This window comes from Tupaia chinensis, unplaced genomic scaffold (genome assembly GCF_000334495.1).
Source record: "Tupaia chinensis unplaced genomic scaffold, TupChi_1.0 Scaffold000346_1, whole genome shotgun sequence".
Classification (NCBI taxonomy): domain Eukaryota; kingdom Metazoa; phylum Chordata; class Mammalia; order Scandentia; family Tupaiidae; genus Tupaia; species Tupaia belangeri.
In genome coordinates, this window is record NW_006159840.1 from 1,902,183 (window position 1) to 1,917,370 (window position 15,188).

The 15,188-nt window shown below is 42.1% G+C and overlaps 1 protein-coding gene and 1 long non-coding RNA gene across 5 annotated transcripts in view; one reads left to right on the forward strand and one right to left on the reverse strand.

The window, feature by feature from the left end:
• PRKN (parkin RBR E3 ubiquitin protein ligase) overlaps positions 1-15,188 on the reverse strand; it is a 1,506,714-nt gene that overhangs the window by 246,480 nt on the left and 1,245,046 nt on the right. For all 3 annotated transcript variants that reach the window (XM_006152254.2, XM_006152253.2, XM_027773358.1), the window contains one exon: positions 1,227-1,288. In XM_006152254.2, the coding sequence (XP_006152316.1) occupies positions 1,227-1,288 (62 nt within the window). The remainder of the gene's footprint in view (positions 1-1,226; positions 1,289-15,188) is intronic.
• Positions 8,007-15,188, forward strand: part of LOC102468611 (uncharacterized) — a 57,549-nt gene continuing 50,367 nt past the window's right edge. The window contains exons 1-2 of one of the 2 annotated variants that reach the window (XR_001370639.1): positions 8,007-8,042; positions 9,838-9,973. This is a non-coding gene — a long non-coding RNA (uncharacterized LOC102468611). Of the gene's footprint in view, positions 8,365-9,837; positions 9,974-15,188 lie in introns of both variants that reach the window. The other variant, XR_335120.1, reaches the window with a different exon arrangement.

Below are 15,188 nucleotides of genomic sequence, written 5' to 3' on the forward strand. Positions count from 1 at the left end.
ATTACCCAGTGACTCTAAAACAAATATGGAAACAATTTGCAAATATTGGTACAAGTTAGAAGAAAAGGCTCCATTATCTGAGTGGAAATGTCAGCTAATGATTCTTGCTTTAAGAAGTCTCTCAGGTTTTTGTTGCAAAATGGCTGTGAGGTAAAGGTGTTTTCACATGTAGGTATATTTGAGGGAGCTGGTTATCAACTTTTATCGGCGATACAATGTAACCGATTTTGCTTGTATTCGAGTAAACACTTGTGCCTGCTATTCTGGAAACTCACAATATGGCGGAATAAAGAAGGCATATTATAGCTTGTCATCCCCAAGGATTTGGAGATGATTCCAATTTCTTATCCTCCTCTAATTGACTCTTCTGTTTTAATCTCCTATTGAAAAGAATTCTTTGCCACAAATCACACAAAAGGAAATCATACAAACTAAAAACTCATTGACAAAACTAAGCAACCACATCTCCACTTACAAGCTGTCTGGCTCTGGCCAGTCGGCAAAGACAGTCTTTTGGAGTAAAACTCAGTAGCGGAGAGTAAATTAGATCGACCAACATGTTGCCAACATTTAGTATAAGTATTTTAAGGATAATTGGACAACTAATTTAATGTACTAATATTGAGTATGCTTCTACGAGGATCAAGAGATGATTTTTGGCCATCAAAAAGGTATGTGTATGTATGTCTGTATGTAATAATTAGTATCCCAAATTCTTTACTTAGTACAGCCATTTTAAATATGACATACATCACTGAGCATAACACAGCATTTGTCTACTTCTGTATAAGCCATACATTCATATAGGAAGCGGCAGCTGTGAATTATAGCTATCACACACAAACTGTGCGAATGTGCAGAGAAGAGCTTGTACATGCAACCATAGACATCAAATCAGGGATGTCTGTGACTATCGATTCTGTAGACATAATTCATCTCTGCATTTATTTGTTTGCTCATCTGCCACTCTGCAGCGCCTGCATACTGCTTGCGTCTTGAGATGAAACACTCTGGCAGATAGCAGATGTACCAATTAATATCCTGTCAGGTCTGATGGATAGAAGAGGAAAATGTGTCCTTACACATCTCTCTAGCACGACTTTCTTTCCTATCTCGGGGTGCCGAGGGTCAGCGGACACACTCAGCCTCCCTGGAGAGAGCCAAACTGTCTCATTAGTGTCTATCTCTCATGACACGTGGACACCGCCTTGGAGATGCCAACTCACCTGCTCTTCCCCAAGAATCCTGAAGTGATGGAGCTCTTTAATCAAGGAGTTGGGACAGCCAGCTGTTGGGAAGAATTAATCACAAAAATGTCATTCTCACTCTGTGCAATATGTCCCCACAGACAGTTAAGACTATCAACACCAGTGTTGGCGTTGGGAGGGCGCAACTGTGCACCTGTAAGACACATGCCCAGCCAACCACAGGAAAGCACAGCCTTCAAAGGCACTAGCTGCCTGGTCTCCAACTAAAACTCTTTAGAAAGGAGTTGCATGTGCCTCTGGGCAAGTTTGCTCTTCCCTATCAACAACGGTCTGGCCTTCGTGGGGCCTTAGGACATCAAGTTGCTGTTGGTCTTTAGAAAGATGCCCAAAATGTCACTTATCTCTAATGTAGAGCAGGGTTCAGTAGGACCTGGGTGGGAGGTTGGTGACCGTCAGCTTTGACTTATTTATCACACCCTGTTTCCCAGCCTTCCAGACCAGGGTCCGCTCATCAAGACTTAACAATGGAGACAGGAACCTGGATATGCCTGCACAGGATTCGGCTGGAGTTTTTGATCTTGCCAGATTCTCCCAGGAAGCCTTGTCAAGACCCATAGATCCTGCATTTGGGTTTGGGAAGGGCCTCTTATGGAAGGACCCCAAGAGGGAGTGTTGGCACTCACTCAGTCTTGGTAGCCAGCACTTTCTGGTTCTACCTGGTCAATACAAGCCTCTTTGAGCTTACATACTTTCTTTATTCAGTCGTAAAATGAAATAAGTAAGTAAGTAAATAAATCACACACACATGTGTGCCTACATTTATAAATGCTCAATATCATTTAAAATGCATTCTGTCCATGTCGTTTCAATAGAATTATTGCACAGTACTTTGCTGTAGTCATGTATAATATTAACACTAGGAGCAAAATTGTTATAAAAAAACCTGTTTGAGATAAGAACTATGGATTACATAATCTGTTGAAGTTTCTATTAAGGAAATTGAATTGCACATTGCACAGAGAACATATAAAAGAAATTATTGAGCTGTTTCTCCTATTAGTCCGCATCATGATGTAAGAACGGTTCAAAGTACTAAGAGTGCCTGTCTGGGGGAGGGCAGGCTGATGAGTGGCAATTTATCTTCACATGGTTGAACGTGTCCTTTGCAAGAGGGGTTAGATCTGTGCATTGTTCTAGGTGGTAGTATTAAACTAACATCAAAATGAAATAAACCGTCTTAGTAGCTAATAATTGGAGTCTCTCACATAGACACTAAATGAATAGTTATACTGGATATTTTAGAGAGAAGTCTGACTGCGGATGATGGCTAATCTTATATATCTATGTGACTAGGCTAAAGGATGCCCAGGTAGCTGGTAAAATGTGATTTCTGCTATGTTTGTGAGGGTGTTTCCAGAAGAGACTAGCATCTGAATAGGTAAAGTGGGTAAAGAAGATCTGCCCTCAGGCTGAGGATGGGCACCCTCCAGTTCTTTGAACACAAAAATGCCCAAGAGGGGTGAATTTTCTCTCTTCTGGATCTGGGACAATTCTTCTTCTCCCGGCCTCAGACATCAGGCTTTTGGACTCTGGGACTAATACCAGTGCTATCGCCCCTTAGGTTCTCAAGCCTTTGGCCTCCCTGGGCCTTCAGACTCAGACTGAATCACACTCGTTTTCAGATGGCAGGCTGTAGGATTCCTTGTCCTTCACAGACACCTGAGCCAGTCTGCCTAATAAATCTCTTATAGTCGCGTGCCACATAGCGACAGTGGTGGATGACAGGCCGTGTACATGTGTAATAGGCGCTACACACCATACAACCTAGGTGTGTGGTAGGCTGTATCCTTCATGTTTATGTACATTCATTTTCTGATATTTGCACAGGGATGACATTGCCAACACCGCGTTTCTCAGATGTACCCTGCCATTAAGTGGTGCAGCGTGTGTATCTACATACAGACGCCCCGTTGCTTCTGTTTCTTGGAGAACCTTGACTGTTATTTCCAATGCTCAAATTCTGTGTCCATGTAAAAATGCCAAAGCACAGTTTTAGTCTTTGCTATGTCACAGCATTTCATGCTATGAGAAAGCAGTTCATAAATGGTCACTGAGTAATACGGAAAATTTTAAAATGGAAACAAAAATGTAAACAGGTAATATCACTACCTGGCAATAGTTCAAAAAAAATCTGTTGGTGGAAAACATACTAAATTAGTCACTATACGCATGCCCCATGGAGTAGAGAAGGAAGGCTAGATCTCCAAAGGGAGACGCTAGGCCTGAGCTGAGTGTGTTTCTGCTGGAGGCCTCAAAGATTTGCAAGATGAAAATTTTTTTGAGGAGCTTTTCATTCCAGGGTTGCTATTCTGATTATTATTTGAAAGTTTACTCTCCATCCTTTGGCCACAGTTCAACCAACATCTGCGATGCAAATTATGCATCACATCAGGTCTTATGCTTTCGATCTCTTTGGGAAAAAGCAGTCAGTCAGTTTTCTGAATGAATGAGGAAAGAATAGAGGTGGACAGACCACAAAGGGTGCATCCCCAGCAAGAAGTGCCCCGTGGTCTGGGGCAGTGTGTTCGAGGGGAAGTCTGGCGGGGGGCAGTGATAAGAGAACGGAGGCAGCTCGTAGTAAAGGGCCATGGGCCTGCTGGGACGGGAACACGCAGTGGTTCAGTGTCAGCAAATGACAGCAACTGCCATATTAAATTCAGAGAGTTAATCTGAACATTTTGAATTTTTATAAAATACTGACCTTTGTATTTTCATTTATATTTAATTTATAAAATTTTCTTTGGCCCTTATAGTCAGACAAGCATAGGATGAGATTGAATCTCAATTTATATCTAGGCATATTTTAAAAATAGTATTTAAAAAGTAATTGTATTTACCTTTAAATATTTTAAAGAATTACTTTTCTTTTTAAGTTTTAAAACTTTTTTTTTTTTTAAAGGTTTTTGCCATAGGGTGTGTACACTTCCAGAAAAAGACAGAGAGAGGGAAAGTGAGGAATCACCTCCTAGGGGGAATGGCCATGTCATAATCTGCTCCATTTTCCTCCTGAGATTTTGGGCATACATGTGCACATGCCAGGTGTGATTTTGAAGCTTCTGGGTCCAGGACTCAGATAGTGGTTGGCCATGTGGGAGTCTATTGCCTTTAACCACCATGCTATCTGTTGGTCACAGGATTGCTTTTTTACAAGTGGTCCTTATAACAAATACATTTGAGAAAAAGTGCTTTGACTTTTTTTAATTCTAGGTAAAATAAGAAGCAGATTTTAAAATTAGCTTATTTTTGGAATTTGCACTCCAGCGTTCTCTTAAGATATAAGTGAAAGGACTGATGTCAGTGATCACTCAAACGTAAACATCTTTCATGAAAGACTAGATGATTTCCTGAGACACCTGGTAGGTGCAAGAAAATATAATAAATGATAGATATGGCATCTACAAGGGACTTTAAAAAGTTTGTGGAAAACTGGAATTAAAGTATGAGCTTATTTCGGTGCAAAATGTTGAAATGGAAGTGCAGTTTTTTCATAATGCAAATTTCCATGTATTTTCAAAGATCCATCACAGTCAGAAGGAAAGACTTGTAAGGGGTCTAGATATTTAAGAAGACCCTGGAAGGGTGTCTACAAACTGTGCTCAACACAGGAGCACCGGTGTGGAAGACAGGCAGACCTAGAGAGAAACGGAGCTTACGGAGCTCCCAAATAACAAAACTGGAAATGTAGTAGGGAGAAGGGAAAAAGTCAGGGCGAGCAGGTAATAGTGGTTACGGTACTGGACTCCCACATGGCCCACTGTGATTCGCGTCCTGCACCTGGTGACTTGAAACTCATGTCAGTTGCATGTGCGTGTGTGCCCAGAATCCTGGGAGAAGAATGAAGAAGGGATTAAAGCATGGCCATCCTCTCCTCTACCTGGGGAGGGATTTCTCACTTTCCCTCCCACTGTCTCTGTCTCTCTCTATCTTCCCTGTGGAGAGCACACACGCCCTAGACAAAAATCTCTACCAAAAAAAAAAAAGTTATGGGACCAGCAGATGGCGTGGTGGTTAGGGGTGCTGGACTTCCACATGGCTGACTGTGGTTTGAGTCCTGGACCTGGTGGCTTGCTTTCTTACTTTCTCTCTCTCAGTCTGTCTTTTCTGGTCCAATTAAAATAAGTAAATAAATAAAGTTAACTAAAATAATTCTTTTTTTCTTTCTTTAAGGTTACTGTAGGTGCTGAGGTGATGAGGAGACAATGACCTGACAAATACAGGCTTCACAAACAGGTGTTGATGGTGCTGTTGTGCTTTTATTTATTTTTTCCCTCCAGATTCCTTCCACAGGGTGTACCCTTAACACAGACACTGACTGCCTTCTGAAGGCAGGGCCATCTACCTCAGCCGCATTGTGATCACTGTCCCCCCACCTGCCTGCCCCACCAGTCTGTCTTGAGATAACAGTTGCAGATCCTGCTACGGCGCGTGCTCTGGAATCGCGCCATCCACCACAGGCTTCCCAGCGCACTAGGAGTGAAAGCCCAAGTCCTGGCCGTGGCCTACACGGTCTGCCCAGATCTCAGGCGCTCTCCCTTGCTCTGGCTGCACTTCGGCCACACTGGCTTATCTTCCACTCCTGACTGGGCCAGGCAGGTTGCTCACTCCAGGCCTTCGCAAATGCTGCTCTTTCTGACAGGAAAAATCTTGTCCTCGAGTTTGCACGGTGTGCTCCCCACCTCCACCTTCTCAGGGAGGCCTGTGGGACCGCCCAGTGAGGAATCACAGCCTGTTTTCACCCTTCGAACCTGACTCCCCCATCCTGCTGGTATTTTTCTCAGAGCCCTTACCATCTTCTACTGTCTGGGTGCCACGTTTACTTTATTGTATTTCTCTCAGAACTGGAAGACGAAGTGCAGGAGCGAAGGGATTTGCTCCCATTACCGATGCATCACTTTGGCCTAGAAAGTGCCTGGTGAGTACAAGGTGCCAAACAGCAGGTGCTTCATGAATGAGTCACCTACCAGGGGTCACTCTCTCGCCTGGCTTGGTGACAGGGTCTCCTGCTCCCCAAGCCCTCTGCATCCCCAGAGGCCTTGACCTATGCCAGTCCTCATATGCTTTGCCTTTGAATGACCTCTTTCTGACCTGTTGCTTTCTCCCACCTTGATCTTACATGGGAAGCTGTCACTGGTGTGTCTAACCCATGCTTCCTTTGACCTTCTCCTGAACCTGCCTCGCCACACCCAGCATCCAGGTCTGCACACACGCACATTTTGCTTTTCCTCCTCCTGCTCCCGTTCTGCCACTCACAGACTGTGCAGCCTGAGAGGGTAGGTGATTCTCTACCAAGCATTTGCACCATCTCCCTGGAACAGTATCCTTGCTGAGGTGGTGCCACTGCATACCCGGCTACTGTCTCTTAGGCCCTTGGTGTAGCCTGTCCCTGCCTCTTGTCTTTGGCCAGCACCCTCTCCCCTTCCCATAGGGCTCTTCCAAACAATGACTACTCTTCTCAATCAGCTCCCATGCACGTCATTCTCAAAATACCACGTCACCTGACACAAGCCCCCAAACTAAACACTGGTGTCAACATGGTGCTGGGCTACCCAAATGCCCTGTGTAGAAGGACTGAAGCTGAGATGCAGGAGGACAGTCAGCAGAAGGGCCTCCAGAGAACTGTTCTTCCCCAGCTGAGAGACGCCTCACCTGAGGTCATGCCCTTCCAAGGACACCCAAACCCTGAGTGTCCTCTCAGGAGTGCAAAGGCCCTGCTATGGCTACTGACAGGCAATACTTGCTCCAAATCTCGCTGCTGGCAGGCCGAGGTTTTGTTAGGCCTATGTTACAGTTTCCTTCCTTCCTCTCTCAAGTCCTGTACCCTTCCCTTCCTTTTCCAGGTGCAGATCCACAACAAATTGTGTACCATACTCTCCCCCAGCCTAGGACAACAGTGAAGTGCAGCAGCCCTGAACTTCAGATTCTTTCCCAGCGACTAGCTCCCTTGTACCCACCTCTCTGCACTCCTCCAGGGGGAATGAGGAAGTGTTTCTCCGCGCAGTAAGTCTTTCTCCATCCATCCTCATCGCCTTCCCCTCAACTCCCTGAAGGTCTAATTCTTCATTTACTCTCTTTCCTCAACCTCTACTGCTCTGCAGCTTGTTTATGTCAAACTGGGCACACATTTAAATCTTCTTTAAAAATTCAGCAGAAGTCTCACCTTGAGCATATGATTACCATATAAAATCAGTTCCTCCAGTTTTATCAAAAGAATAGCCCATAGCTATTGTCACCACTTGAAAACAGTAATTGGAGGTATGGATTACAGACGGGAAATGTCAAAATTGGGGATTCCGTATGTTCTAAAACAGGTTTTGGCCTAGTTGAAGCTCTGGTTCTGCTCTGATTAGCTAGGTACATGCTCTTGGATAAGTGCTCTAAACTCAGAGCACAATGTTAGTTTCAAACAGCTATTTTAAATACATATGAAAGAAAGCAAGATGCTTTGTAAACAAGACGTAAAAACAAACAAACAAAAAAAGAAAGTAGAGTTTATTGCTAGCAATATAAATGGCCTTCCCACTTCTAATGACTGTCCTTTATCTTATAAGACTTCCTTTGTTTATGAAGAAGTAGCTATCTAAGACATGGCTATAGGAAGTTTTAAAATAAAGGTCAGGACTTCTTTTTTCAGTTCTGACATAGAAAGCACTAAGAAATTATTACTCTCACCTTTACAATAAAAATCTGGGCAAACTGAAACTCCACAACTGTTCTTGGAATCCTCATAGAGCTGACATCACAGAGCAAAGCACCTCCCCAGAACTGAAGAGAGAGGTGAGTCCGGGGAGTCACAGCTGAGATCTGCTCACCTGGAGCAGCAGCCACTGGAGCCACAGACGGTAGAGCAGTAAACGGAAACTGTCATGAACTGCTGGAGGACCAGTGGGTTGCCAGGAGAGAGAAATCCTGGGAGCTGAGGTCCTAGGGACTTTTCTGGTCTTTACCTCCAAAAAGCACCATGGGCTCAAGCTGAAGATCCTCCTAAGGCTCTGAGGGAAAAGGAGATGTAACTGGAAAATAGGACCAGAGCCTTCTCTGTAACAAAGATCTGCTTTCCAGGGGAAGGGTTTTGCCAACACCTACCTCAGAGCTCTGGGTAAAGGGTGTTCTTTCATCCCAGCCTGCTTGTTTCAACTTAAGGGGATAAGCAGTCAACAAAAGTCAGAGTTTCAAGGAAACACTGAAAACACTGCACCCAGGTGGGGGTAGGAGGTAGGAGGGAGGAGGAAAGGCTGTGTCTCTGTCCCAAGAAATCGACTCACTAAAAGACAGAGATTTAACTGGAAGATTATAGAACATTCTTCCCCACACATCTCATGCCTTACCATCATACCAACAGGAATCCAATAAAATAACAGGGGATAATAGCTGAAAAAGCTGTAAGGCACAGACTGTCTGAGAATAGAACTTTAGGAAACCCAAAGCCAAGACAGAAAAAATTAAAATAAAAATAAAGAAAGGACACTAGAAGAATTTGAAACTGCCAGTACCTTCCAGTACAGCAGCACGCATTCAGCATGGCCAGCTCCCAGTAGATTAACATGTGTCTTCATGCTAACGGTCCATTTATCCACTTTCCATGTCCCTGTAATGTGCCCAATTTTCAACAAAAACTACAAGTCATGCCAAAAGGCAAGAAAGATATTAGATGAAAACTCTAAAAAGAAATGCTAGCAATAAAAAACGCTTTACTATAAATTTGATGATGGGCACTCTTAAAGTCAATAAAAACTTTCCAAGCTGAATTGCAAAGAAAAAAGAATGAATGAAAGAAAAAAAATATAACAATGTCCAAGAACTGTGAAAAGTTTAAAAGATGTAACATACACATAACTGAAATACCAGAAAGAGAATAAAGAGGGAATGGATTAGAGGGCCAGAAGATGGTGTAATGTTTATGTTGCTGGACTCCCATACAGTTGACTGTGGTTCGAGTCCCAGACCTGGTGGCTTAAAACACACTGAGTGCATGTGTGTGCTTGCACAAAATCCTGAGAGGAGACTGGAGGAGAAGGACCATTCTTTCTGGGGGGGTGGGGTGGAGGGTGGTTTCTAGCTCTCTGTCTCTTTGGTAAGTGTACACACCCTGTAGCAAAAATCTTAAAAAAAAAAAAGTGGGTGGTGGTGGTGAATGGATTTGAAGAAATATCTGAGGTAACGATTTGTAAGATTATCTGAGGAGAACATTTTGTAAGATTAATGGCAGTCACCAAAATACAAGCCCAAGAAGCTAAAAAAAACCCCACCAAGCACAAAAACTTGAGAATTAAGCATATCATTATAGTCAAGCTACAGAAAAAAAAAAATCTTGAAAGAAAGCATATGGAAAATAAACAAACAAAAACCACTTTACATATAGAGAAACAAAAATAAGAATTACAGAAAATTTCTCATTAAAAGCCATGCGAGGAAGAAGAGAGTGAATGAAAATATTTAAAAGAAAAATACCAGAAGTCTAGACTTGTATGACTAGCAAAATTATCTTTCAGAAGTGAAGGAGAAATTAAAAAACTTTCTTAGACAAAAGCTGCAGCAATTTATCGTGAGCACTTTCTTCTTTGCCCTGCAGTTCAGACTGAGAAGTTTCTCTACACCTGCTCTGCAAGAAATGTTAAGAGATGTTCTTTCGGCTAAGGAAATGACCTAGCAATCGGATCTGGGTCTAACCAATAAAGGAAGAGCGCTGGGAGAACGACTAAATGAAGGTAAGTACTATCTTTTATTTTTCTTTCTCTTCGGTGGAAAGAACGGTTTGTTTAAATAAATACCAGGAACAAAGTGCTTACAGCTCAGAGATGAGGGTGATGGACAGCAAGGGGTGGGAGCGGCGGAGCGAGAGCTCTGATGAGCTCAGTTCACTATAAATGAATTGGTATGGTGCTCTTTGTGAGTGGAAATGGATTAGGTAAAAATGAAAATGATAAACCCTAGAGAAACTATTAAAAAAAAAAACACAGTAGTCTAAAACCACCAATTAAAAGACAGGTTGTCCAGAGCCATTAAAAAACAAACAAAAACAAGCTGCAAGAAATCAATGTTAGGTTAAATTATTTCCACTATCAGAAAAAAACAAGTAATGTGTTGGCTTCAGCAGGTACTATATCAATTAAAAGCTCGTAGTTTCCTCAGATAGCAGTTTTTGTTTGTTTGCTTATTTTGGCTAGAAAGTATATGAGCTCACCAGAGACAGACAGAGAGGAGAAAGCCACTCTCCATGGGGAATGGTCCCACTGCAACCTCTTCTCCTTCATCTCCTCCAAATCCTTTTGAGATTCTGCACACACTCATACCCAGCATTTCCCAAGTTGCCGGGTCTGAGACTTGAACAGAGCTGGTCATGTGGGATCCAGCCATCATAACCACTATGACTTGGAGCAGGTCCAATTGTTTTTTATCTTAATTCCTTATATATATATATATTTAATTTACAGAGGGAGTGTATATTTACCAGAGACAGAGAAATGGGGTAGAGAGAGAAAACACCTTTCAGTGGGTCATGGTCATACTATAATCTCCTCTCTTTCTTTATCTTGTGAAGACTTGGGGAACACATGCACATACACTCAAGGGTATTTTTCAAGATGCTGGGGCCAGGATTTGAAGCTTGGTTGGCCATGTGAAATCTGGCTCCTTTAGCTACTAGGCTACAGGGCTGGCCCTTGGATGGTGGGTTTTGAAGTTCATGTGGAGGGACATGACCACATCTTTCCAGCCTCATCTGTATTAGAAGATGAATCATTACTTGTTATGGATAAAGGCGAAGTTCTGACTCACTTGAAATCATTATATGGAATACTATAATATGGACTACACCAAGGATCTTAACTTTCTACAAAAATCCTTCTTTGAAAAAAATTGCTGAGGGAATGAACTAAGTATCTGTGCTGCATCCAGCACCACTTCTGGTGTGGTATTGAAGAAAACGAAGTCCAATGTTGCCTTCAAAGACTTCACAAGTCTAGCAGGACTGAGGAATACACTGTTTGGAAACACCAGCATGAACAAAGGACGTGTATACAATCTAGAATGTGTGAGGCATAACACGTGTATCAAGATACAGAATCTCCTTAAACGAGTCTAGAATCTGGGTGGCTAGCCCAGAAATAGTATTTTCCTAACTACCATTCTCTTGCTATCCCACTTTCTCCTCCCCTTTCTCTTGCTGGGATCCCAGAACCTCTTTTCTCTACCCAGCCATGGGAGGGTCTTGTCAGTCCAGCCTGTTCCACTGAGCCCCACTCCCAGGTAGCTGGGCCAGGAGGACATGGAAAACAATGAAGAGGAGGAGGAGAAGGGCCTGAAGGGACTCTCCATCTGCACCACCACCTATCATGCTGGCTAGGGCCAAGGGATTCGAAAGCCTTCTTTACTACCTGTGAAAAGGGAGAGATTTAACAGATGGGGTTGTTATAAAGAGTAAACATGTACTTGGCTACATATTTGTATACACACATGCACACGCAAACATACACACATAGACCACAGTTCCTTATTAAACAGTAGCCTCCCAATGAATGGTAGTTGTTTTTGAGAGTTTCTGAAGGGCCAGAGTAATTGAGACTGTTCCTGAAGTGGTTGTTCTGTTGTTTTCCCAGAAACACGTCTTTTCTCCAATCATTAATATTTAGGAAACATTTTGCTCAAAGAGTCCAGTATCAATTGAGTAATTGAGATCACTGTGATAATATGCTAAACAACAGATAATCAAGTGTGACTGCATGTGTGTGTGTGTACAGTCACACCCCTGATAAGCGTCCAGTGATGGGCCACACCTAAGAGGAAGGTCCCATGAGATCCCAGTGGAGCTGAAAAGTTCCCATTGCCTAGTGATGTCACACCTTCCTAACATCATGGCGCGAAGCACTCTTCGCCTGTGTGTGGGTGTGTGGAGAGGCTAGGATGAACAAACCTCCTGTGCTGCCAGTTGTATAAAAGTATAGCACATGCAATTATAATTATGTGCAGGAATAACACTTGACCACAATATAATAAGCAACTGCGGTACTGGTTCACATATTATACTATACTACATGCTGGCTTACATATTACACTATAATTTTAGGGTGTGCTCCTAGTTATTAAAAAGATGGTTGTACGACAGCATGCTGTGTTATACCAGCAGCAAGCAGCCTTATACCTCATGCATTTATCACGTCTTTTGATGGCATCATCTTCTCTCAAGCTTGATTTAATCTTGTGTTGTTCTGATCATCACAGTCCTTTCAGTTACACAAGATGTGGAGGTGGAAGATAACAATATCAACAAACCCGACCCTGTGAGGGCCTAGGCTAATGTGTGTGTTTGTGTCTTTGTTTTTAATGAAAGTTTAAAAGAGAAAAAAGGAAACATGAAAATAGAAAAAAGCTTATAAAGTGATATAATGAAAGAAAATATTTTTGTTCAGCTGCACAATGTTTGTGCTTTAAGCTGTGTTATTACAAAAAAGTCAAAAGGCTAAAAAATTAATAAGTTTATAGAGTCAAAAAAGACATGGTAAAACTAGTTGAATAAAAGAAAATATTTTAGTAAACTTGGTGTAGACTAAGTGCTCAGTGTTTATAAAGTCTGCAGCCATGCACAGTCATGCCCTCGGCCTTCATGTTCACTGGCCACTCACTCTCTGGCTCACCCAGAGCAACTTCCAATCCCACAAGTTCCATTTATGAGAAGTGACCTATAGAGGTGCACCAATTTTCATCTTTCATACTGAGCTTTAACTGTACCTTTTCTATGTGTAGGCATGTTTAGGTACACAGGTATTTACCATCGTGCTACAATTGCCTATAGCATTCAGTACTGTAACATGCTGTATGGGTTTGTAGTCTAGGAACAATAGGTTATATTACAGAGCCTATGTGTGCAGTAGGATATACCAATTAGGTTTATAGAAGTACACTGTATATTTTTCACACACTGACAAGATCACTTAAGGACAGATTTCCCAGAATATATCTATCTATATCTATATTTATATCTATCTATATCTACCTATATTGGCTTATATATTACACTATAATTTTAGGGTGTACTCCTACTTATTAAAAAATGGTTGTACGACAGCATGCTGTGTTATACCAGCAGCAAGCAGCCTTATACATCTTGCATTTATCACACACACATACAGGTCATATATGACTAGAAAAGTATGAATAGTAAACATTAAGGCTTTAACTTTATTGCCTTTTTATTAATTTATTCACTTACTATAATAATCTAAAGTGATTAATAAGCAATTTGGTATTTTTATTTGCTATCATAAATGTTTATGACTCATTTTTGCCTATGAACTAGCAGGAAGATTTTTTTTAACATCTCACTGTTCATTTCAGATTGTATTCCTTACATATCTACATTCACAAAGTGAGTGAATAGAGGTGATAATGGAAATACATTAAGCTCCAGATCACCAAACACATCTACTTATCCAAACACGCAGAGGAAGTCTAACCGTAATTTCTGACAAAAGGGATAGTTAGCAACTGCTTAATATACCTTCTGTTTAGCCTCTGAGTCAGCCATAACACATAGGAAGGGCTCCACTTGAGTACACAGTCAACAGATGGATGATTATGTCAAACAAGATGTGGTTTAAAAACAAATATTTCACAAAGATTTCCAAGAAGAGAGCCCATGACTCAAAATACTGATTAGTGGGAGCTGATCACTTTATTGGAGGGAAGGAAACAGGCTTTGCATTCTGTTTGTAGCAACTACATAATGTTAGAGGTGACACTTTCTTTTGTCACTCAGATAGTACATAAAGCAACTGACAGAGCTAAGTAGCCACCAATTCCACCTTGAAAGGCTACCTCTAAACCAAGACCCTAGGCACTGAAAACTATTTTCCATTCTGTGATGTAGCTTAACAAAAAGAATGCTGAGAGAGGAAGAAGGAACAACAGGGAGACCCTGCAGTCCCAGAGGTAGAAGGACAACAGGCAGGCCCAAGCCAAGCCACTCAGCTCGAGCTCGTCAGCAGGGACCCGTACCCTGTTGCTGTGGGGGAGGAGGGGCTCTCCAGCCAACATGGTGTGCTGTGTGAAGTTGTCCACCAGCTCACATTATGTCAGCACAACCTCCATCCTCATTGGGAGCAGTTGGGTTTGGACATACAAGAACAAAACACCTGAAAATAGATGCTAGAGGAATTCTTTCCCCATAACTGCATTAGCAGTAAAAGGAGAGAAACTCTGGATACCTAAACCCTGAACTCCTACTGCAGATTCCACACTTCACACACAATAGAGGTGGGAAATTGGTGCAGAGCTTATGCATGGCATAAAGAAGTGCAGAAGCACACAGCTACAGAAACATACTCCAAAAAAGCAGGGAGAAGTGAGTATACCACTACAGGACTAAACTTCAAAGCACAGCCCAAAGAAATAGGCGAACATTAGGAAATAGCTACCCGCCTCCAAAGGATCATCACTCCTCACCAACAATGGATAAAATACAAGAGATCATAAACATATTAGGAAAAAATTTAGAATATTCATCATAACAATATTCAACAAGATGCAAGAGAAAACAGAGAACCAATGACAGGAAGTGAGAAAATCCTTCCATATTATGGAATAACTTCATAAAGACATAGACATACTGAAAAATATCAAATGGAACTTCTGGAGGTAGAGAATATATTGCAGGAAATCAAAATCTTCCTTGAAAGTATCAACAGCAGATTCAACCATGCAGAAGAAAGAATCTCTGACCTTTAAGAGAAACCTCCAACTTAGTCCAAACAACTGAAAATAATAGAATAACCATTAAAAATGAGGACAATGGAATCAGCAGATGGCATAATGGTTACATCACTGGACTCCCATGTAGTCCATCACAGTTCAAGTCCTAGACCTGGCCACTTAAAACTCACACCGGGCACATGTGCAGGTGTGCCCGAAATACTGAGAGAACGGAGG